The 25,460-nt window shown below is 35.0% G+C and overlaps 2 protein-coding genes and 1 pseudogene across 4 annotated transcripts; 2 read left to right on the top strand and 1 right to left on the bottom strand.

Moving 5' to 3' along the window:
• LOC109346655 lies at nucleotides 416-5,231 on the top strand (annotated as a pseudogene).
• On the bottom strand, nucleotides 5,619-15,564 carry LOC109346654 (protein NETWORKED 1D). Of its 2 annotated transcripts, XM_019586340.1 has the most exons (5): nucleotides 15,412-15,564; nucleotides 14,909-14,973; nucleotides 14,347-14,617; nucleotides 7,904-12,105; nucleotides 5,619-7,068 (listed from the first exon to the last, which is right to left on the bottom strand). In XM_019586340.1, exons 3-5 carry the CDS (start codon nucleotides 14,447-14,449, stop codon nucleotides 5,983-5,985), a joined length of 5,391 nt encoding a protein of 1,796 aa, XP_019441885.1. In that variant the 5' UTR covers nucleotides 14,450-14,617; nucleotides 14,909-14,973; nucleotides 15,412-15,564; the 3' UTR covers nucleotides 5,619-5,982. The 2 variants fall into 2 exon arrangements, with proteins under 2 accessions (XP_019441885.1, XP_019441884.1); XM_019586339.1 differs by lacking the exons at nucleotides 14,347-14,617; nucleotides 14,909-14,973; nucleotides 15,412-15,564 and having other exon boundaries at nucleotides 5,619-5,827; nucleotides 5,940-7,068; nucleotides 7,904-12,496.
• On the top strand, nucleotides 18,953-25,301 carry LOC109346652 (methylcrotonoyl-CoA carboxylase subunit alpha, mitochondrial). Of its 2 annotated transcripts, none has more exons than XM_019586337.1 (16): nucleotides 18,953-19,336; nucleotides 19,712-19,833; nucleotides 20,355-20,502; nucleotides 20,929-21,066; nucleotides 21,285-21,380; nucleotides 21,464-21,523; nucleotides 21,602-21,694; nucleotides 21,772-21,883; nucleotides 22,176-22,277; nucleotides 22,434-22,570; nucleotides 22,879-23,113; nucleotides 23,196-23,362; nucleotides 23,478-23,594; nucleotides 23,688-23,930; nucleotides 24,032-24,131; nucleotides 24,998-25,301. In XM_019586337.1, the coding sequence occupies exons 1-16, from the start codon at nucleotides 19,025-19,027 to the stop codon at nucleotides 25,120-25,122; spliced, it is 2,307 nt and encodes a 768-aa protein (XP_019441882.1). In that variant the 5' UTR covers nucleotides 18,953-19,024; the 3' UTR covers nucleotides 25,123-25,301. The 2 variants fall into 2 exon arrangements, with proteins under 2 accessions (XP_019441882.1, XP_019441883.1); XM_019586338.1 differs by having other exon boundaries at nucleotides 18,957-19,336; nucleotides 24,032-24,127; nucleotides 24,975-25,299.

Raw genomic sequence — 25,460 nt, 5'->3', positions numbered from 1 at the left:
TTGCTTCCACCTTGTTTGGCACACCATTTACGAGATTTATTATGATTCACATCACAAAAACCAAAATTATTTTTTTAAGAACATTAAATATATATGGCCAATGACGGAACTAGAAATGTTAGGTAATAAAAGCAAAGATAATATATACAAGTACACTTGTTTATGTAGTTGGGGGGAAAAACATCATATAAATATAAATATTTGACAAAAAATATCACATGATTACTCCAGAATATAATCGGGATTCCTAACTTTATGTCTTCAAGTTGGTCCATCTTAAGCGCACTTAAAATTTCAACAGAATCCTCCCACCCCACATGAAAATATTTCTATGCCAAATTGCCCCAAAATCCATTATATAAAGCCATGTCATTCTTAACCCTTGCATCACCCTCAAAACAAATATAGGATCATATAATACTAATAGCATATTTGTATCTTATAAATTACACTTTTTTAGGACATGGGTAACGTGGATTATGAGTCCCCTTCGGGTATGAACATGCCAAGTGTGGGAGTGCCGCCACCACAGCCATTTTTGAAGTCTCTAAAGTACTCAATGAAGGAGACATTCTTCCCAGATGACCCTTTAAGAAGGTTCAAGAACAAATCAACTTCTAAGAGGTTGGTGCTTGGGCTTCAATACTTCTTACCCATATTTGAATGGGCACCACAATACACAGTTCAGTTCTTGAAATCTGACCTCATAGCTGGCATCACCATAGCTAGCTTGGCTATTCCTCAAGGCATCAGTTATGCCAAGCTCGCCAATCTACCTCCAATTCTTGGACTATGTGAGTATTGCTATATAGTCATCCACAAAAATAAGTCAAGATAAAAAAAGTACAAGTTATTCTACTCATACACTAATCAGAAAAGAAAAAATTTCTACCAATAATAATTGTAAGTTAATGTCAGGTTCTTACTTTCAACTTTTAGTTTCTATACCTTAGTTTTCAACTAACTTTATTAGCACGTCCGGTCAAACAATATATGAATTATCTAAATAAACCCAACTATTCATAAAGGGAATTCATTGACAAGAACCTCTAAATTTGTTTGAACTTTGAAGCTTTAATATATATACAAGAAGCTTTTAATCATGATAAAAAAGGTATACATGTAAAAAAGTGATTTGCATGCATAAAGTAAAACATTGATACCAGAAAATTGCTCCTATTCATCATAAGTATTAAGTCATTAATCATTTTTTGTCTGGTATATATATATATATGTGCGAAATATATATACATATGAATGAGTGCAGATTCGAGCTTTATACCACCATTGATTTATGCGATGATGGGTAGCTCGAGGGACTTAGCAGTGGGTACTGTTGCGGTTGGATCGCTTCTGATGGGTTCAATGCTGAGTAGTGATGTTAACCCTAACCATAACCCAAACCTCTTCCTCCACCTTGCTTTCACTGCTACTTTCTTTGCTGGACTTTTTCAGGCTTCACTCGGTCTCTTTAGGTAATCAAATCTTCTTCATGCTGTATTTCGTGACTCTCAAGTCTTCATTTCTATTTCATTCCCTTCCAAAATCCAACTCCCAAACTAATACGATGAAATAATTAGTTGTTGTTACATTTGAGGAGTGCAGGTTAGGGTTCATCGTGGATTTTCTGTCACATGCAACCATAGTAGGGTTCATGGGAGGAGCAGCCACCGTGGTTTGCTTGCAACAGCTTAAATCGATCTTAGGCCTTGACCACTTCACCCATGAAACATATATCGTCTCAGTTATGCGTTCTGTTTTTACACAAACTCATCAGGTATATACTCATTTTAATCTTTAAATAAACAATATTATTATATATCTACCTTCTGTTATATCTAATTTCACCTACTAGCTCCTACATTATAGTATAATAATATATAACAACATTTCTTTTCTTACTTCTTTTCTCGCAGTGGAGGCGGGAAAGCGCTGTGTTAGGAGTTTGCTTCATTTTCTTCCTCCTTCTTACAAGATTCTTCGTAAGTAATACCTCATCCATATTCATTCATTTATATATATATATATATATATGATGAGAAATATGTTTACACCAAAGTTAATATTAATTATATTCAATTTCACCCATTTGTTTTTTTAAATTCAACCAAACAAAAGAGATTACAAATAAAATATTGCTATATATGTATCTTAGATAATTGAGTGTTGACGTTAGTTTTGACGACACGCAGAGCAAACGACAACCAAAGTTCTTTTGGGTGTCAGCAATGGCGCCGTTGACGTCCGTTATATTGGGAACTCTACTAGTTTATTTTACCCACGCCGAGAACCACGGCATTCAAGTGGTCATTATTTCAATTTTAAATTCTTATGTCCATAATCTACGAATAATATTTATTTACAACACAAACTTATACAAATATGAAATATCATTCACTCATTTTTATATTTTTATTACTTAATTATCTTTAACCCGTGTAAGACACAATTATTATTTACACATAGGCTAGGGGTGAAATCCTATACACATGACAGGTGAGTATATAAAAAGCAAATGAAAAAAAAAACAATATGATATTACTTTTACATTTAGATACAATGGTTAAAAATATAATTGTTAACAATAATATTATAAAACATTACAATCATGCACTTAGGGTTTGTTTGGGAGTTAGATTTTGGAGGAGAATGAAGGGAAAGAGAAGGCTTGAGAGTCATCTCACAAGTGTATTTCATGGCTCCCAAACCTTACATTTTCCTTTCTTCCCCTCCAAAATTCAACTCTCAAACAAACCTTTGGGGTGTCTGATATGCTTACCCTTTGTGTAATGTTCAGATAGGATAATTGAAGAAGGGGCTAAATCCACCATCCATTACAGATCTGGTATTTGTGTCACCTTATATGAGCACAGCAATAAAAACAGGCCTACTAGTTGGCATTATAGCACTTGCGGTAATAACTACTTTTCAACCTTATTTCCTTTATTGCTTATGCTACACGCAAACCCTTAACATGTGTACACTACATAGGACAGAATAGAAACAAATCCTAACTCTAAAATGGTAGTAAAATGTTACATCACTTAGGCAAAGGAGAAAAGAAACTAAACAATGTTAAACAATAACATTATTATGGTGTCATTTTAGTTTTAGTCTAATAGTGTCTAATACAATCAGAATTGGGAAGATATAATTATTAAAAAATAATGGACCACTGGCCTCATATATAAGAGTAGGCACAATCTTTTATTTTTTCTCTGATATAAACTTAGATACAAAAAATTTCTAAGAGAATGTTCAAAATGATTAAGGAAGTTGTGGCTCCCCCTATTGGCACTATTCATAGCTTAAAGTTCTAAAAGTGTTAATCATTTAATCTACCTTGATACATAATTCCCTTAAATCATGAACATAATTTTTGATTTGGGAAACAAATAGCACAGTGCAATATACAGAGTCCTAGGTCTGTAATTTGTAAACAAGGTCTTTAGGATTGTTGATATTGTGCAGGAAGGAATAGCAGTTGGAAGAAGCTTTGCAATGTTTAAAAATTACCATATTGATGGCAACAAAGAGATGATAGATAGCTATTGGAACCATGAACATAGTTGGTTCTTTCACCTCATGCTACCTCACTACAGGTAAAGGTTTTATTAGTTATTAGTACTAAATGCCTAATTAACTTTCAGCATCAATTATGCTAAAGAATGTTGCATTGAAAAGATGAACATTATTTCAGGGCCATTTTCGCGATCAGTGGTGAACTACAATGCTGGATGCAAGACTGCAGCATCAAACATTGTAATGTCAATTACAGTGATGGTGACACTGTTATGCTTAACTCCTTTGTTCCATTACACTCCTATGGTGGTGCTATCAGCAATTATTGTATCTGCAATGCTTGGCCTCATAGATTATGAAGCAGCCATCCATCTTTGGAAGATTGACAAGTTTGATTTTGTAGTGTGCATATATTGGTGTGGTCTTTGGCAGTGTTGAAATTGGTTTAGTCATTGCAGTATGTATCAATATGAAATTATTAAGTTATTTTTTGTTTTATTGTAAAGGTTTATGAAATTAATATGTGATTTTCTTTGCCTTATTCAGGTTGCATTATCTTTACTTCGGATACTTCTATTTATCACAAGGCCAAGGACATTTGTTTTGGGCAACATTCCAAATTCTGTGATATACAGAAATGTTGAGCAATACCCAAATGCAAATCATGTTCCTGGAATCCTAATTCTAGAGATTAATGCACCAATTTACTTTGCCAATGCAAGCTATTTAAGAGAGAGGTAATTAAGCTACATGCAGATTTGGAGTTTTTACTCTTGCATGCAAAGTGCAAACAATCCTGGCCTACAACTTCAATAGGAATTCACACTTACCAGAAAATTTGTTACTGTTTATAGGATTACTAGGTGGATTGATGAAGAGGAGGACAGAATTAAAGTTACATGTGAGACAATTTTGCAGTATGTTATAATGGTTATGACTGGTAAGTAATGAACCATGGAAACAAAGTAATTAAGAAACTGGTTATTAGAATTTCAACTCTAACTTGCAATGTAACTTTATGGCAGCTGTTGGGAACATTGATACCAGTGGAATCAGCATGCTTGAAGAGGTTAAGAAGATTGCAGATAGAAGAGGGCTGCAAGTAATTTTTCTCTCAATTTATCCGTTAAAATGACCTTTCATAGTGCATGATTTATGAATTATGGTAAAATACGATGTTATGATTTGATCCATGTAACCGACCATAACTTACGAAAAAACTTCGGTTGTGATATGATTTAGAATGTTTTTTACTAAATCTTCCCTTTCCTGCTTGTGCAGCTTGTTTTGGTCAATCCGGGAAGCGAGGTGATGAAGAAACTAAACAAATCCAAGTTCCAAGTGGATATAGGGCAGAAATGGATCTATCTGACAGTTGCAGAGGTGTTGAAGCATGCAACTTCATGCTGCATTCATGCAAACCGAATCAAAGCAAAGATGAACCAGAGGGTTGGAACCATGTCTGAGTCATATTTCACAGCATGCTTCGAAGGTCTCGGCAAAATTACCATCACAATATGTGTATGAGGCATGAGAGTATGTGAACCATGCTAGAGAAGATTTAGAGGCATAGGAAAATGATAGATGCATGTGTACTTTAATTTCTCAAGCATGCATCCTGAGTTGGAACTAAATCTCCTACATAGCCTGCTGAATCATTATGTATAGTGCTTGATAATTTAATCAAATGGAAGTAAATACCACCAGAATTGGAAGTGTTCCTTTTAAAATGTCCTAGAACTAGAACAAATTAAAGTGGATTGCTAATCATAAGTTCTTAACCTTATTCCGTAACATGCATATGCTTCTGCGGAATTCCTCAAAAGAGATCCTCTTAAAAAATTCAGTGCATCACCTTGCTTTGGAAGGAGACAATGTAATGCACTTAAGAGGAAAAGTAATAATGCCAAATAAACAACTATGTTTCCTTCAAGCACAGAGAAAAGTCATGTATAACTAGTAAATCTACTCTAGATTTTTGAGACCTTGAACTAGGTTGAATGACTCTTCTTATGCTCAATGGCAGTGGACCTCTATAGAAATCAAAGGCAACAGAGAGAACCGATAAATTCAATAAAATGCAAACAGGTGAGGCAGTTTCTGTTGAATAATAGTATCGCAAGAGATACAGTTCTTGCATTTTATGCTGAAGAAGGATTCTTAAGACACAGGTGCATGCCACCACAATGCTAAAGCAAGCAATAAAAAAACATGAATTACTCATGTAAACTACAGATAAAAAGAGGAAGGAGGTTATTCACATTTGGAAGAAGAAAATGGAGAAAAGTCCATCCAGCCTCCTCTTCTGAATAAATGAGGGGAAAATGTACGGCATCAAAATATGTATACTCTTAAACCATCTATATAAAGGAATACTTACAAAACAAGGAAGCTAATGTCTGAATTGTTTCATGCACCTTTTTGACCATTCTAACAATCTGCCGATAAATGCTTGGTGACTCAATCTCCCTTGGTGAGAGTTTTCACACATGCGAATAAACAAGGTATTTTCTTCTTCTTTTGGTTGTTGGTTCTAGTCCCACCATAGAGATAATCTCGCAAAAGAACTTTTGGACTTCGATGGTCAGCAACTTTTGCCTTTTCTTTGCTTTCTTTTCCACCACTCAGTTTCAGAAGCAGAAACTGTAGTCTTTGCACCTCTAACTGCAGCTGTCCTATTTTTTCCGATCCTCTCTGTGCATATTCCGTTATTCTCCTTCTGCTGACACTTCCAATCTCATCGGACTGAACCACAGCCCTCTCGTCAAAAGACAAGCGACTATCTTCCACGTTCTTCTTTAACTTGTGGTTGGCATCCAACAACTTTGTGATGGTTTCCTGAGCAGCTTCAAGCTGATCTTTCACAGAATTGTACTCAACGGATTTTCCCTTCTTGCCCGTCTCCGTAATTTCCACCTTCTTCACCAAATCTTGTATGGTTATTTGAAGGTTCGTTAACTTTTGTGCATCAGAATCAAGTCTTTCTAAAACTTCACTCATGTTTCCTTCTTCATGTGGCTGTGCCAATCTTCTTGAGATCTCTAATTTGTCCACACTCAACTCCTTTTCCACCAAGGATTCTGATGAGGGGTATTTATTATCCCGCTCCATGTAGCCGACCTCGCCTTGTGGGATTAAGGCTTGGTTGTTATTGTTAGCTCCTCTTGGAGCCATATTCTGTGTCATGTCAACTTCAGTAATGCCATCCTGATCAGCGGTTTCACACAAGTCAAGCATCTTATTATCATCCACAAGTGTTCTTCTCCTGCTAATCCCATATGATGAAGATTCAGATGTTTGATCTAGCGTGATGTTTTTCGGAAGAACTTCAATCTCATTACTCGGTCCATGCTGGTTCACCTTTGCCCCTCTTATTTCATCCTTGGGTTTGAAACTTCCAGTTATCTGCTTAACTGCCATTTCAATTGCAATTGTCCTTCTCTTCATGTCTTGGAAATCCAGGAGGGCATTTAGTGCCATTAAAGTATGATCATCATCTATTTGTCTACCACTTTCGTTGTATTGGTGATCCACCGAATCTTGAACCTGGAAATGGTGATTATAAAAATGCAATGATAGTTGGTTACAAGTTATAAATGTGGAAGTTCATTTCACTTTATCTCAAAATCAACAACCAATAACCTTCCATTAACATGCAAGGAAGCAGCATCCTACATTTTTACGAAGTTATCTATCACGGAAATGCTACAAAGAAGTTCATGAAATCTAAATCATGGAAGGAAAAGCAATTAGTTTAGCTTAATCATATAGATTTGGAAACTGATCTACCCCAGAGAATTTGGAACCACCGATACACTGTACCATATGCTAAAGACCCAATTTCTCAGAATGTTGGTATAATCAACAAACCAAAAGCATGCATCTTAACAATGCAAACTATTATTCTGTACAAAAGTGCAAAGTATTTCACAAGGATGGTGAAAACAATAGATTTGCAAAGCCAGACACCACGACACAAGTGTAGGTGCTATTTTCCAAATTTGTCACCATATATTTTATGGATACAGGTTATTATAAAGTCATATTATGTGCCTGTAACTATCAGAAAAAGAGATATTAAAAGACCAAGTACATTTAACTCAAACATTAGGTACAGTCCTTGAAGCATACTGGAGTGCGACAAGTATTGGGATACCCACCCAAAACACGTCAAATGTCAAACCCCAACAGCAACCACTCAGACAGAAAAATATAGTTAGATACAAGTCGGTTAGATATAAGTTAAGATTAAAAAAAGTTGGTTACATCATGCCATCTGTGTAGCTTATATACAATGTGAGAAATAACCAACTTGCAACTAACTTTATCTGTAATAAACTAAAATAGTGTCACAACCAAATACTGAAATAATATGCAATACCTTTGATTCTTCATGCTCATGAGGTTTTGCATGTACAAGAGTATGCATCTCCAGAGATGTTATACAATCATTCAAAGCACTGATGGCCGGGACATAAGCAGCTAAATGACTACGCAGTCTTCCATTTTCATCTTCCAACTTTCTAACTGTTTCTTTGAGCAGTTTACTTTCCATATCTTTAGTGTAGTTTTGGCATTCAAGATTCTCACACATATCAGCTAGCTCAGAGACCTTCCCTTCAAACAATGTTTCATTGACAGCAGAAATCTGCAGTCCAGCATAGAGCGTTTCAGCCTGAGTTTCCCATTGTTCAATATCATCTGTTCCCTTATGCAGTTCATAATTAAGCTCATTTTCCCTCAGTTTAGTTTCTCCTAGCTCTTGATATAGGTGCCTCATTTCAGATTCCAGCTTCTGATTCACTTCAATAAGGCATTCAAGTTCTTCATTTCTATGATCCTTGTCTGAGGATAATTTTAAAATTTGATTAGCTTGGTCTTCTAGTGTCCCCCTAGCCTCGTTATACTTAACCTTCAGATCTTCCACCATTCTTCGCAATTCTGTTTTCTCAGTCTGTAAAGCACAAAACATGTTGGCTGCCTCCAAAAGCTCAATTTCTTTTTGAGACAGCAATTCCTTTTCAGTACTAATTTGAGAACTTAATTGATCATTGACAGATTCAACTAACTTTAGTTCAACGTTCGACTTGACAAATGACTCTTTTACATGTAAATTTTCCATTTCTGCGTCTTCGAATTTGAGTGCCATTATTTTTAATCTCTCCTCAAGGTCATTATTTACAAACTGAAGTTTATCAAGATCTTCGCTTAGCTCTTTAAGTTCCAGGAGCTTTTCAAAGATGGTGTTCTGGTAAATCAGAGAAATATTAGATTGAGCTAATGTAGCAGAACAAATTTCTTCTTCCAATATACTTTTCTCTTCACCCAGGTCTATACATCTTTTCATCAAGGACTTTGTCTCTTCCAATGTCTTGCAACTCTGTTCCTGTAAGCTTTTGTAACCCTCTTCCGAGTCTGACATCTTTTTACGTAGATTCTCTATTTCAGTTGTCATTACTTTCATTCTCTCTTCCCCCTTTCCTATTGTCAACTTCATCTCCTGATTCTTCTCCAATATCTTCTGGTCCTCTATTTGCAATGCCAATAACTGCTTAGACTGGAGCTTGAACTCCTCACGAAGGGCATCTCTTTCCGACAAAACGTTTTCCACCTTTAGTTTCAACTGCCGAAGGAATGTTACCAGAACTGAATTCTCAATGTCCAGTTGCTGGTTTTTGTTGGAAGTTGTGACAAAGGACTTCTGTGTCTCCTGAAGAGTTCTATGTATATGGTTCAGAAGGATCTGGTCTTCTTCAAGCTTATCTTCACACAAATGTTCATTGTTAGTGTCAAGAGTCTTCAATACCTTAAGCAGCCCAGTTCTTAGTGTTCTAATTTCCTCAGACAAAGAATTAACATCAACCCGCTTTTGAACATTTTCAGTCTCCAATTTAAGTATCATTTTCTCAGACATTTTAGATGCCTCCGAAAGTCTCTCAGGCTCAACTAGAAGAGATAGGTTCTTTTCCTCCAAATCCTGCATACATTTCTGCAAGATGAAAATTTCGGTTTGAGCGTGTACAGCTCTGTCCAGTTCCTCCTCGTGTTCCTTTTTTTGGAAATTCACATCTTCTTTTAGAGTATGAATTCTTAAGTCCTTCTCAGCTAAGTCATCTTCATTCAATTTCATAACTCTGGTATGTTCTTCCCTCTCAGAATATAACAAAACCAGTAGCTCTTCTACCTTTTGAAGTGCAGACTCCCTTTCTCCTTTTACTTCCAAATGCTTTAGTTCCAATTCATTGCATTGTTTCTCAAGATCTTTCAGTGTTTTCTGACTGATGTTCAACTGAGAAACAAAGGTTTCTTTCTCAGAAATGATACTGGACTTCTCATCATCAAATAACTGGCATCGATCTTCTAACATCTTCAACTTTACCCTTAATCCTTCAAGTTCAGCATTCACACCAGATAGTGAATTTTCCAAAAGGTTGTTCTTTTCTGAGAGTTTCTCCAACTTTTCAGTTTTAACTTGTAACTGAGAAAACAAAGTGTCCTTATCAGCAGCAAGAGTTGATTTCTCCTCAAGCAGTGATTGGCAAGTTTCTTCCAACACCTTTACCTTTCCTCTGACACTCTCCATCTCAGCATTCAAGTCCGAAAGAGAATTCTCCAAAACAGAATTTTTCTCCAAAATTTTCTCCATGACATCCAGTTTCACCATAAGAGATGCTTTCACACCTTTGATAGCCTCACATGTTTCCTTCAGCTTTGAGTTATCATCTTGCAATTGTTTCACAGATGCGCCAAAGCACTGCGGGTCTAATTCAGTTGACCCAACCTCCTCTAACATAGCCTCATGTCTTTTATTCAGATCAATAAGCTCTTCTTTGAGACAGTAAATTTCTTGCTGAAGAGCATTTCTTTCGTCAGCTCGCAGCTCAACCTCCTTTTCGAGTTTCTCTATTATTTCCCTTAGATTTAATATCTCATCCTGCAATTTTTTTATGGACAAAGACGAAGAAATCTTGTGCTCATTTAGAATTTTGTTTTCCTCCTTCACCCTATGCACTTCATGCTCTAAAGCATGCTTATTGGATTCCATGTTCTCCAGGATTTCTGCCTTACCATGAAGGTCAGCAGCAAGAGATCTAAGGTTTTCCTGAGATTGTGAGTGCAAATTCTGAAGAGTTTGGAAAGCAGTTTCAGCCGTAATGAACCGCAATCTCTCCTCTTGTAAGGAAGCCCAAAGTGTTCCCAGCTCCCTCTGCTTTTCACTAAGTTCTTCGCTTTGAGACCCCAACTTTTGTGCCAAAGACTGCAATTCAGACTGCAGAGTTTGATTTGATGTTTCCAATAGAAGACACTTTCGTTCAGAACTGTGCAATTTTTCAGCCCCGTCATCTACCTTGGAGTTTAGCCTATGCACATCCTCTTCAGCACAAGAGAGTTTATGCTCCAAAATGGAAATTATCTCCAAGCACTGTTGATAATGGAGAGCTGCATCTTCCTTCTCTTCTGTAAGTTCAGCAACTTTTAACTTCAAAGCCTCAATTTCCTTCTCAGATTTATCAGCTTGTTCGTTAATCCTCCTTGCATTATCCTCTGCTTCTTTTGATCTCTCCTCCAGTTTTGATAATGACTCCAAGCACTGTTTATATTGAACAAGGACAACATCCCTTTCAGCTTCTATTCTAGCAAGATCCTGCCTTAGGGACTCAGCTTCAGTTTCAGCTCTAGTAGCTCGTTCATTAAGTTCTCCCGCATCCTTCTGAGCAAAAGAAATATTTTTCTCCAGATTAGATATTGTCTCCAAGCATTTCTGATACTGATTTAGACTAGCTTCCCTTTCAGCTTGTAATTTGGTGAGAGACTCCTTCAACACTTGAGCTTCGGATTCAGCTTTACTTGCTCGCTCATCAAGCCCTTGAGACTTCTCTATTGCATGAGACACTTGTGACTCCAGATTAGACAATTTCTCCAAACTCTGCTGATACTGATGCAAGCCAGCTTCCTTTTCACTTTCTAATTTAGCAAGGGCTCCCTTTAAGGCTATAACTTCTGTCACAGCTTCTGTCACCCGTTCAGACTCGGACAAGACTTGAGTCCTGCTATCATGGCTTTCATTGTTTATCCGGATACTCTCCTCCTGTGTGCCAAGAAAACTGAGCTCCCTTCTAGCATGCCCTACAGCAATCTTTGCAATATTTACTTGTTCTTCAGGAAGGACAAGATCATTGAGCTGTTTCAACCCTATCTTGTTTATAGCAGAATCAGGTTCTTCGCTATGATCTCTATTTCTTTTCACGGAAGGGAAATTAGTAGAAGCATCATTCTGTGGCTCATATGTTTCGAGAAATGTGCGTGAAAGATGGCTCGTATCTGGAGTGTGCGGCTCAGCGTCAATCTCATCCATCATAAGGATTTGATTAGGAAATGCTTCAGGCATGGTCCGATGGGCTTGACGGATCACTCCAGTTGCATGATCATATCTCTCAGCCAATGCCCTGTATGCCCGGTAAAACTCTCCAACCAATTCCATAAGCTCTGGGCGTTTTTTATAATACATTTCTGCTCTCATGGCAAAAGTATCTGCATCTTCTTCAATGAGCTTAATCATTTGCTTCACCATGGAATCCATATCTATGCAAGAAGAGTTGTGATAAGCTCAAGTAAGTATAAAAACAAATGGGCACAAAATGAATGATAGTAGAAAAAACATATATTGTCACGTCTTTCGGAGTGATCAAGCAAATAAATGATATAAGTGAAAAGAAAGATGTAATAAAGGAACTATATATGGTTTAACATGCATACAAGCTTCTACACAAAGTGCATATAACATGTCCTTGGAGTACAGAAATTTGTAAAACTAAATCAGTTAGACTAACTTCCCAGTTTAGTAATGACTAACTTCCCCTATGAATAAGAGAACAATAAATGGTGCATTTCAATCTTCAACCATGAATGCCAAGTTATGAACAAGAAATATATTAATATGTTAAACATAATTGCTACAATGTCCAGAAAGATAGAAGGCTGTTTCAGCCGTAATGAACCGCAATCTCTCCTCTTGTAAGGAAGCCCAAAGTGTTCCCAGCTCCCTCTGCTTTTCACTAAGTTCTTCGCTTTGAGACCCCAACTTTTGTGCCAAAGACTGCAATTCAGACTGCAGAGTTTGATTTGATGTTTCCAATAGAAGACACTTTCGTTCAGAACTGTGCAATTTTTCAGCCCCGTCATCTACCTTGGAGTTTAGCCTATGCACATCCTCTTCAGCACAAGAGAGTTTATGCTCCAAAATGGAAATTATCTCCAAGCACTGTTGATAATGGAGAGCTGCATCTTCCTTCTCTTCTGTAAGTTCAGCAACTTTTAACTTCAAAGCCTCAATTTCCTTCTCAGATTTATCAGCTTGTTCGTTAATCCTCCTTGCATTATCCTCTGCTTCTTTTGATCTCTCCTCCAGTTTTGATAATGACTCCAAGCACTGTTTATATTGAACAAGGACAACATCCCTTTCAGCTTCTATTCTAGCAAGATCCTGCCTTAGGGACTCAGCTTCAGTTTCAGCTCTAGTAGCTCGTTCATTAAGTTCTCCCGCATCCTTCTGAGCAAAAGAAATATTTTTCTCCAGATTAGATATTGTCTCCAAGCATTTCTGATACTGATTTAGACTAGCTTCCCTTTCAGCTTGTAATTTGGTGAGAGACTCCTTCAACACTTGAGCTTCGGATTCAGCTTTACTTGCTCGCTCATCAAGCCCTTGAGACTTCTCTATTGCATGAGACACTTGTGACTCCAGATTAGACAATTTCTCCAAACTCTGCTGATACTGATGCAAGCCAGCTTCCTTTTCACTTTCTAATTTAGCAAGGGCTCCCTTTAAGGCTATAACTTCTGTCACAGCTTCTGTCACCCGTTCAGACTCGGACAAGACTTGAGTCCTGCTATCATGGCTTTCATTGTTTATCCGGATACTCTCCTCCTGTGTGCCAAGAAAACTGAGCTCCCTTCTAGCATGCCCTACAGCAATCTTTGCAATATTTACTTGTTCTTCAGGAAGGACAAGATCATTGAGCTGTTTCAACCCTATCTTGTTTATAGCAGAATCAGGTTCTTCGCTATGATCTCTATTTCTTTTCACGGAAGGGAAATTAGTAGAAGCATCATTCTGTGGCTCATATGTTTCGAGAAATGTGCGTGAAAGATGGCTCGTATCTGGAGTGTGCGGCTCAGCGTCAATCTCATCCATCATAAGGATTTGATTAGGAAATGCTTCAGGCATGGTCCGATGGGCTTGACGGATCACTCCAGTTGCATGATCATATCTCTCAGCCAATGCCCTGTATGCCCGGTAAAACTCTCCAACCAATTCCATAAGCTCTGGGCGTTTTTTATAATACATTTCTGCTCTCATGGCAAAAGTATCTGCATCTTCTTCAATGAGCTTAATCATTTGCTTCACCATGGAATCCATATCTATGCAAGAAGAGTTGTGATAAGCTCAAGTAAGTATAAAAACAAATGGGCACAAAATGAATGATAGTAGAAAAAACATATATTGTCACGTCTTTCGGAGTGATCAAGCAAATAAATGATATAAGTGAAAAGAAAGATGTAATAAAGGAACTATATATGGTTTAACATGCATACAAGCTTCTACACAAAGTGCATATAACATGTCCTTGGAGTACAGAAATTTGTAAAACTAAATCAGTTAGACTAACTTCCCAGTTTAGTAATGACTAACTTCCCCTATGAATAAGAGAACAATAAATGGTGCATTTCAATCTTCAACCATGAATGCCAAGTTATGAACAAGAAATATATTAATATGTTAAACATAATTGCTACAATGTCCAGAAAGATAGAAGGCTTTACCAGTCAGATTTTCCTGGAGCCATTTGGAATTCTTGGGACTTATATGGCTGTCCCACCACCATGAATATTTTCTCTTAGAGTTTGCATGAGGCAAACTCGCCATCACTTCGGCTAGTAGCAACAACACTTTGACTTCTAATGTTGAAGGAACTTAATCCTTGAAATATTGGATGAAGCAAAACCAGAACCACACAATTGTTTGTTTAACCACGAAGTCAACAAAAAGTGGACTCGAATTATTCAAGTCACTGTTTCTGCTTGTATGTATTCACTGGAACAGAACAAAATGAAAGGAACACAAAAAATTAGTTTCACAATAATTCAAAGCCCGTATTTTTTTTGGAGTAAATTACATTGACTCCTCTAAAGTTTTATTGAAATTACAGTCTGTACTCCTCGTGCTAAAACATTACACTTACGACCTCTTAGGGGGACTCAATGTAATGACACTCAGAGTATCGAGTGTAATTAATATATAAAAATCAATGGAGGTTTGTGTATGTGTAAAAATGGAGGTGTAATACATTTCTCAAAAATGATCTGAAAACATCACAGAAGTTACCTGATCATGGACTCAAATTCCAAAACTGAATGAATAAATATCTGATATGCCAGAATGGGTACAAACTACCTGATCAATAATAAAAATAAACAATCAAAGCATTAGAAACCACAAAACTGAAATAAAAAGTATCAGAATTTGTAATATCCACAATAACATAAAATTATGTAAGCATCAGAATTCATAAGATGATAAATCAACAATCAGTTTTCACAACTTTACATTAACTATGATGATCACGCTTAAGAAGGCAACCACATAATTGAAACTACCTGATCAATCAAACCCAAATGAATAAAATTTAATCATTATTTTTTATTAAAAAAGTGAAGCTCAATAAATATAAAAGGATAATTGAATTGAAAACAGTGAGTGATCAGTGTAGAAGAATTGCAGATACATGCATGAGAAATAGAAAAATCAGTATAATTGAGATATGTAGTAAATGACCAATAAATAGATATAAAAAATGAAACTTTATCAAATTGGGTTATGAATTCTACCTGGGGCGAAGAACATGTTGAGCTGAATTTGTTTTTTTTCTATATATAACTGTTGTTAACTGTGTGTATCACTGAGACATTCACTGAGTGTAAAACAAAAAACACAATAAACAATAGACAATGTTGTTTTCTCTCTTTCTCTGTGTCTTTTTTGTGCACTGCTTTGTTTGGATAAGTTGGTGGTAAACACAAACAAAGCAACTTCACTTTCGGTCTCTATTGCGCTCGTGGTTTTCTGTCTCTATTGCGCGCGTGGGTTTCAGTTTCTTTTTCACACGTGGGTTTCAGTTTCTATTTCACACGTGGGTTTCAGTTTCTATTTATCCAATATTAATATCCATACTATGCAAAGGGTTAAGTTTTTTATCATGTAATGTAACGCTTTATTTTACTATAAACAATAATTAATATATAATTGAATCTTGACAGCGTGGAAAACAGGGCATGTATATTATATTTTAATGTAATTTATGAGTTGAAAATATAAGCACTGACTATGCAAAGTTTTTTACACTGTCAACATATCATTATTATTAATTTGTGTTATTTTTGTTTAAAAATTAATGGTGATTAATAAATCAATGGTGAATGATTGATTGATAGTGTAAAAATATTTACATTATCAGTGTATACATATTAAATGCATTTCTTATTCAGTACTAAAATCTATGTATTAAGAAAAATATCAAATTTGTTTTATGTTCTTAAGATATTGTCTGCTTTCTTATATTTCTATTCAAAAGAGTATTTCTATTAAAATATGGTGTTTCATATTTCTATTAGAGAAATATTTCTATTAAAATATGGTGTTTGACCGAATTTCTATTCTTTACTTGAAAAATAAATAAAAAACTATTTTACTTGAAAATAATTGTTTAAAAACATTCTTTTAAATAAAAATGTGGGTATAGAAAAATAAAACATAAAACCAACAAACAGTGAAACTTTTTCAAATAACAATGTGATAATTTGTTAAATGATAAAATTAAAATTCTTAGAGGCAAAAAATGCATTTATTTAATTTTTTTATTTTCATGCCAACTAATTAATACACTAATTAGAGTGCATGTTGTTTCCATATTGATAGAAGCTTTAACTATTGTTCATCAAAATCAATTTTATTAATAGGAAATATGTTTTTATTGATAGTATAAAAATTTTATACTCAGTTAGTCTATAATTTATTATTCATTTTTAATAATCATCGAATCTTTATAAAAAGTAATATAAATAAAATAGTAGATAATATGCTGATTATATATAAATTACTATGCTGATAATTTATATATATTATATTTTTTTATTAAAATTACAAGGCTCCTGAACGTTAGCATATATGCCAACTAGTAAATATTTTTTGCACTGTTTATAAATTTTAGACTTGTCAAAGGTAGTATTTTGGAATGATAATTCACTGTGATGAAATTAAATATAAATATATATTGTACTAACCTCATCTAAACAAGATGTTTGTCTGCAAATTAATCTTTTCTTGTTGCATATGCTATGTGCATGTAGAAAATAGTTAGCATATTGAATTAAGGACGATGGACTTGCTTTAATTTATCCAGCTAGCGAATTAATATTTTCTTCTTCTTGAAATTGTGAGTATTATAAAGTAAGAAATATTTTTTCAAAAAGATTAAAGTATTATAGATGCTCGAGTCTCCTAACGTGATCATTAATTTAGTAATCATATACATAAGAATAAAGTATTTTCACATGGAGATAAAATATTTGATTCAATCACTAAAATTATTTTCATTACTCTATGGTAAAAATAATTCTTTTTGAACTCTCAATAAATGTTATTTACATAAATTATGAATCAAACTTTTGATATTTTGATATTTATACCAATCTTGTGAAACCCGAGTTGGACGTCAAACCGAAAGAGATTTTGTATTAGGTTTAACTAGTTAAATCGCTTGGTCTGACCGAATAATTTTATACTTAATTAATAATTTTTTTATATAGATGTATAATTACATATAAATGTAAAATTTTATATAATTAATAATTATTTATAATGACATTGAAGTAACGTCTCTGTATCTTTTGTTGGATTGAAGAGAAACAAAAGAGTAGAGTAGTGTTCTATTTTTTAATTTTGAAATGAATCGTCTGGTTAATCCGGTTTAACTGGATTTAATACGGTCAGACCAGAATTCCCTGGTTCAAAGTGATTAAACTCTCACTCAATTAAGATGATAAACCAAAATCATTTTCAAGTCTAGTCAACGGATAAACTATCGGACCATCCAGTTCTTACTGATTTATACTATCAAGTCAAACAAATAAGATTAATTAGCCAGCATAATGCATGAAATTTATATAAAAATATATTTATGAAGTCAAATTTTGATTACTCATAAAGTGCAGATGATTAGTCATAAAGCATAAATTTATGGTAATTTTCCTCTCACCTAGCAAGTCAAATCATGTCAGTTTTTGGAAAGAAATACCTACTACAAATTTTGAGCATTAAAGTTTAATTTACATAAATCTATTTCGAATTTTAATAGAGATTTATTACTTTAAAAACTTATTGCTCATCATATTAATCTTCTAGAGGAATAGGCTTTAGCAAAAAATATTCACTAGAGAAATCTTACATTTTTGTTTAGAGAATAAAGTATCCTTTCAAATTAGGAGATAATTTATCTCTTTAAATATACTTAGTGTTTGACATATGTTTTTTATACTATATTTTAAAATAAAAACTTCTTAAAATAAGAAAAATAAAACACATATCAAATACCAAATGATTTAATGAGATTAACTATCTCATAGTATTGAAGATTCTTTATTCTTTTTTGTAGTTCAAGAAATCTAGTTTCTTAGAGCACAAAATAGTTAGTCCATATAAATTGACCTAGTCAAAGCAACCCAAAAATTCAGGCCCATTGCAATAGATTCATGTTGATAACCACTGATCCAGGTAGTTAGTAATAGTAAATGATAAAAAGCTGAGTAGGCTAGGTTTCTTGATGCATAAAAAAACATAAAGAAAAAAGGATGACTATATGATCACAGAGCAAGACCAAAAAAGCACCCGAGTGATTCACTTAGTTCATATCTTATTTACCAATTTTAATGAAATCCAAATGATTTAAATTAAAAAATAAATCTAAACTGTTAAATTTTCCTAAAATTAATGACTAAAATCTTTGGAGTAAATATATCTCTATTATAATTCCAATTTATGTATAACATAATATATTGTAACTGCATCATTTATAGTTTTTTTATGACTCAATAATGTTGAATATAAATAATATTGAATTAAAATGATGCATGTCTTTTTTCTTTGGATTATTACGTATACATTAATAGTATAAATGTTTTTTACACTGTCAATAATGAATGATATGGTGACAAGATAAAAAACTTTACACTGCCAGTGCACAAATTTTAAACTATTTTTCTTTTTATCCATATCCCATAAAACCATCCCATTCCAGCACATCACACTTATCATTTATGGATATAGACAATTATTTGGATTGTACAAAACTACCCTCATATCATTCCCATTATAATTCTCATCATTTCCTTACACAACTCATTCACTCACTCATTTCATCTTTCAATTCCAAATTTCAAAGCATTCATGGCTTCTATGATGTTACTCCATAGAAAACTCAGAATTAGTAGATCCTTCAATTTCCATGTAATAACACGATCCTTCTCAGAAAGGATAGAGAAGATAGTGATAGCAAATAGAGGGGAAATAGCTTGTAGAATCATGAGAACTGCAAAGAGGCTTGGGATTCGTACTGTTGCTATTTATAGTGATGCAGATAAGGACTCACTTCATGTTCATTCTGCTGATGAAGCTATAAGGATTGGTCCACCCCTTCCACGTTTCAGTTACTTGAATGCTCCTTCTATTGTTGATGCTGCCATTCGTTCCGGTGCTCAGGTCAACCTTCAATTTCAATTTAGTATATAGTTTCATAATTCAATAATAAGCCTGTGTTTCGGTAAATAACTTAATTAAGTTCATAAGTTAGCTCGCTCATTAATAGCCTCGTGAACTCGGCCGCCACAGCCTCGTGAACTAGGCCGCCTTTAAAACTGTATATAAGCTTTTCCAAAATAGAAATGCCATGTAAAACACATGAGTCCAAATCCTCTTGAGTACATATATAGTCTGATTTTGCGAACTCGGACATATATGAAGTGAATGTTGGTATTTTTTTTATCTATGGTTTTTGTATTCTTTTTGTTGATATTAACTAATGTGATTTGTGAAATTTCATATTTTCATAATAACTAGTGTTGTTTTGGTTATTAGGCTATCCATCCTGGATATGGATTCCTGTCTGAAAGTGCTGACTTTGCGCAGCTTTGTGAAGATAAGGGTCTTACGTTTATAGGCCCTCCTGCATCTGCGATCCGTGATATGGGTGACAAAAGGTATCTTTATGATTCACTTCAGTACTGTCTTTCTTTCTTTCATTCTTGCTTTGTTTTGAATATCAACCGCATTTTCTATGGTGAATTTTGTTTCTTAACTTGGAAATGCATAAGGCATGCCACTATATAGGCTAGAGGTTATGGCAGTAAGTTTTTATGTTGGAATTTACTGCATTGTATTATAAGCAATAGGGGTAATGCACTGATGTTAGCGAAGGATAATTTTTATTGGTTACTAATACTGCTTGCACAGTCATCACCCAAGTAAATTTTCATTAGACAATGGATAAAGGATTCGAAACCCGTCCCGGCCTAGTATTCATCTAAAGTGTAACAGAGATCCAGGTTGGGTTTGACTTTAAAGGTGGAAGGATATCATTAGGAATTTTGATGGATATCCTTTGAGGGTGCCTGTACTTGACCAAGTATAGTGAGAGTCAATTTCACATGCTTACCTTTTTATTAGTGTGAGAATGTTATAAAGCATCTTCAGCTGATCAATGTTTCTATACATCCATCAGTGCTTCAAAGAGAATAATGGGGGCCGCCGGGGTACCACTTGTCCCTGGATATCATGGAAGTGAACAAGATATTGATAAAATGAAGTTTGAAGCTGATAAAATTGGGTATCCAGTCCTGATAAAGCCAACCCATGGAGGTGGAGGAAAGGTGCATAGTAACTTGATATTTATTCTCATACAAGTTATATTACGTTTCTTGATTCTTAATGCATGGGTGTGGTTTTTCTATTTAATCTATTTGGAATTAATGGTAAACATATTTCCCTATATTTGTAAAATGCGTCGCCTTAAGAATTCCATCAAATTCTATGTAGGTCTTCACCATGTTCTATGGTTCTCAATTGTGCTGGTCTTAAATTACTGATGTCATGCTGTAATTATGATACCGTGAGCCTTAGTCATCTTATTTTCATTGATATGGGATAACATAATGCACATCATATTAGTAATGTGTGATCAGCTTTTAAGGTTTAGGAGCTGAAAATTTATTCCGAGTTACAGATATCTTTTATGGTGAAAAAATATGAGAAAAATATATTGTTGTGATGAAATATTGACAACATGCATATTATAGGGTATGAGGATTGTGCACACCCCAGATGAATTTGTTGAATCATTCTTAGCAGCTCAACGTGAGGCAGCTGCTTCTTTTGGTGTCAACACTATATTGCTGGAGAAGTATATTACACGGCCAAGGCACATAGAAGTCCAGGTATTTATATTGATTGCATTACCCTTGCTGTCATATTTCTCTTGGAAGCCTGGGAAAAATGTACATCATAGTGGATATTCTTTAATCCTGAAGTTATGTTTACACTTGTTCACAATTTTACTGGAATAATAGCATTAACATAATGATTATCAGTGAATATTGTCCATGTTTCTTTGACTTGACATTTTATTGCATATTCTTTTCTGTTGACATCAAAGATATTTGGCGACAAGCATGGGAATGTTCTGCATTTGTATGAGCGAGATTGCAGTGTGCAGAGAAGACATCAAAAAATAATTGAAGAAGCACCAGCTGTAATGCTTATATTTCATCATATTAATATTTATTATTATTTTAATTTTTTTGGAGTTATGAACTTGTCATGATGCATTTGCAGCCAAATATCTCGACTGATTTTCGTGCACACTTGGGCCAAGCTGCTGTTTCTGCTGCAAAGGTAAGGCAATTTTATCTTATATTTTTATCTGGTTTTAATATCATCAACTAATGATAAACATCTTTTTGTTGTCTGAAGGCTGTTAATTATTACAATGCTGGAACTGTAGAGTTTATAGTTGACACAGTCTCTGGTCAGTTTTACTTTATGGAGATGAACACCCGTCTTCAGGTACTTGGATTAATTGTCAATATTACTTTGTTCTAAGTTTGTGATAAAAAAGTATAACACAGGGCGTGTTAATATAGGTTGAGCATCCTGTCACAGAGATGATTGTTGGTCAAGATCTTGTTGAATGGCAAATCCATGTTGCAAATGGAGAAGCTCTTCCATTGAATCAATCACAAGTACCCATATCAGGTGATTCTTCTTTTTCTTGTGGTTTAAATTCTTATCTCCACTGTTCCTTTTTCTTTTTTCAAGTGGGTGGATGGGGGTGAGCTGTGGGGTTGGATTTGCTTAATTCCATTAAACTTAATAAATTCTAAATGGGCTAAAGTTGAAAGTTGTATGAATCTGTGGTAAGCCCATAAATAACGATTTTAGCTTGTCAGTTATTTTGTTATACTTGTGTGAAAATATATGTGAAGTTCAGTCTATTACTTAGAATTTAAAGTTTATGAATACTATAATTCTTATGTTGTAATGGCAGGTCATGCGTTTGAAGCTCGGATCTATGCTGAAAATGTTCCAAAGGGATTTCTTCCAGCAACTGGAGTTCTTCACCATTATCGAGTCCCCGTCTCACCCGCTGGTCAGTCACACTAAAAAATAGCAAATTAATTTGTTTATGGTGGATTAGAAAATGTACCCCTCGCTTTGTCCTTTTGGAAGAACATGAAACTTCAAGATAGATTTGTAGGCATTTCTTGTGTACTTAGTAAGAAGCTGCTATTTTGATATTTGGCAGTCCGGGTGGAGACTGGAGTTAAAGAAGGGGACACTGTTAGTATGCACTATGACCCAATGATAGCTAAGCTTGTGGTGCATGGAGAAAATCGTGATGCAGCCTTGATCAAACTGAAGGACTGCTTGTCAAAGTTTCAGGTATACTTAAGTTTTTGTAATGCCCATGATTGTCTGTGGCGGTTGCAGTAAAAGGAGCTTTTTCTCCTGTATCCCAATATTGCACTTTCTGTTAGACCCAGTATCTGTTACCTTTGGCGTCATGGGTGGACTTGGTGGTAAGGTGATATAGTTCTAGAGAATATAAACAGATAAGAAGCTAAGACATTTATCACCCCTTACCCTTGAAGAAGAAAATGGATGTTGGTTTAAATAAAAACTCATTTGTAGCTGTCTTCCATCTTTTGGAAATCTTGCTCCACATTTGAGTTGCTAATATCTCTTTGCAGGTTGCGGGGCTACCAACCAATATTAACTTCCTTCAGAAACTTGCTAATCACCGGGCATTTGAAAATGGCAATGTGGAGACTCATTTCATTGATAACCACAAAGAAGACCTCTTTGTTGATACTACGAATTCAGTGTCCGCAAAAGAAGCATATGCTGCTGCTAGACTTAGTGCATCCTTTGTGGCTGCATGTCTCATTGAGAAAGAGCATGTCACATTGGCAAGAAATACCCCTGGTAAACTGTGCCATTTTGCTGTGTACTGTCCTGAATTGTTTCAATAAATTTCCTTAATATTAACATCTGCCGTTGCATGCAGGGGGCAGCAGCTTACTTCCCGTATGGTATGCTTCTCCACCTTTCAGAGTCCATCATCAAGCCAAGCGTACTATGGAACTTGAGTGGGATAATGAATATGGTAGTGGTAGCTCGAATGTCTTGAAGCTTACCATCATTTATCAGCCTGATGGGAGATACCTAATTGAGGTAACATCTAAGTAGAACATATGAAAGGCTCCACCTTGAGTTTTCCCTTTTCTGTTTATTGTGCCTCAAGTTCTCTAGTTTTAAGTTAAGTTAAGATGATATTGTATACTTCCAGACGGAAAAAAATGGTTCTCCTATTTCAGAAGTCAAAGCAACATATGTAGAAGATGACCATTTTAGAGTTGAAGCTGATGGTGTTAGCAATAGCGTTAATCTAGCTTGTTACACAAAGGTATTTTTATTCCTCTACAGACATGATTTTGGAGTATCTTGATAGTTGGCAAAATTCTTAAGATCCTAACATAGTTTTCGTCGGGATTTTCAGGAGCAAATCAGACATATTCATATATGGCAAGGGTCCTCTCATCATTATTTTAGGGAGAAACTAGGCCTCGAGTTGTCCGAGGATGAAGACTCCCAATATAAACCAAAATTTGAAACATCGGCTAACACTCCAGGCACCGCTGTAGCACCCATGGCAGGCTTGGTGGTTAAGGTTCTAGTGAAGAACAAGTCAAAAGTAGAGGAGGGACACCCTGTATTAGTATTAGAAGCAATGAAGATGGAGGTTTGTACAGTAGCTCCTTAAATGTTGGAAGCTTCTCGTCTCATTTGTCTATATATATAGATTCAGGAAGTCATAACTAACAATGTTCTGTACTTTTGTAGCATGTTGTAAAGGCACCATCCTCTGGGTATGTGCATGGGCTTCAAGCTATAGTGGGTGAACAGGTTTCTGATGGCAGTATTCTTTTCAGTGTAAAGGTTAGTTAATTGCATTTTCCATTTTAATCACATTGGCCATTGCCTGGCTTTACTAGCACATCATTTTGTTGGTGCATTTATATTTCAAACATCGTTGCATAACATTGCATCAATATCTTTAGAGTAGCTTCCACGTATTTTGTTGTCTTCATTTTTATTTTTGACATTACATCTTTGTGGAGTACGCCTTATGCTTAAAGACTGCTAGTTTGATAGGTACAAAATTGAGAAAGGTGGAAAATTGGAAACAATTTAGTATTAATAAATTGAAGATGAAAAATGACAATGTATCTGGACATTGTATTCAAATACATTATGTGTTCCCTCATTCTCATTTTCAACCTATTCAAACAAGCCAACCATTGGTACATAATACATGTTCCTTCTGACTTTTATTTGCCAACTACCTTCTCATTATTTTATTCTCCAACATTACCAAATCTACGGCAACAACAACACAGCCTTTATCCACTAGATAGGGTTAGCTCATTATTTTGTTGTTGTTGTTGTTGTTGTATTACCAAATCTGCAAATAATTTCTTTTAGTTGGCACTGAACAACTCAGGTTAGTATGTTCACTTTTGTTACTAATTTCATCTAGCAAAATATGCAGAAGGATAGCTATACATCAGTTTCTTTGTGATAAAATTTTGGTTTTAGGCTTTTAGCTATCATAAAATTAAATAACTCATTTGTTGGCTTACCTTATCTGAAACACAATAGTAGTCTGCTATGAAGCACAAATACTCAAAAAAGAGGAGTCATATTCATGTGAAACATGTATTGGACGAATGGGTCACCTTAAAACTTTGCAGTTCAGTAATGTTGGCAATTTTCTATTTGGCAGGATCAGTAAAATCATGCATGGAGAGGAGCTTTCCCCCAAGATTTTGACAATGGGGGCCTCACTCAGGATGAATGGTTATTTAAAACTGAAGTACCTATTGAGCTTCTATACTGCCTCTTATACACTGATGGACACAAACACCAAATGACCAAATTAGAAAATCCTTTCTTTTTTCAATCCTTTCTTTTTTCAATCCTTTGTTACTTGTTGAAGAATCTTACTAACTCACCCTGAGTTACAAACTTACAAATGACATGTACTTAACAATAATGCAACTACTTCCTCAAGTCATTAATAACAAAGCTAGCAAATTGCTTTATATTTAGATACTCTTCAATCAGAATTCTACACCTTCTCCTTAATAGATCTCTCTCCAAATATTTTTTCTTCTATGATATCTTCCCTTCTGATGTGAGATATACAAATCCAACATACAGTTTAAGTTCACTGTCTTGGGAAAAGGCATCAACAATTACTAAATTAATA

This window comes from Lupinus angustifolius, chromosome LG04 (genome assembly GCF_001865875.1).
Source record: "Lupinus angustifolius cultivar Tanjil chromosome LG04, LupAngTanjil_v1.0, whole genome shotgun sequence".
Taxonomy (NCBI): Eukaryota; Viridiplantae; Streptophyta; class Magnoliopsida; order Fabales; family Fabaceae; genus Lupinus; species Lupinus angustifolius.
This window is presented reverse-complemented; position numbering and strand designations above follow the sequence as displayed.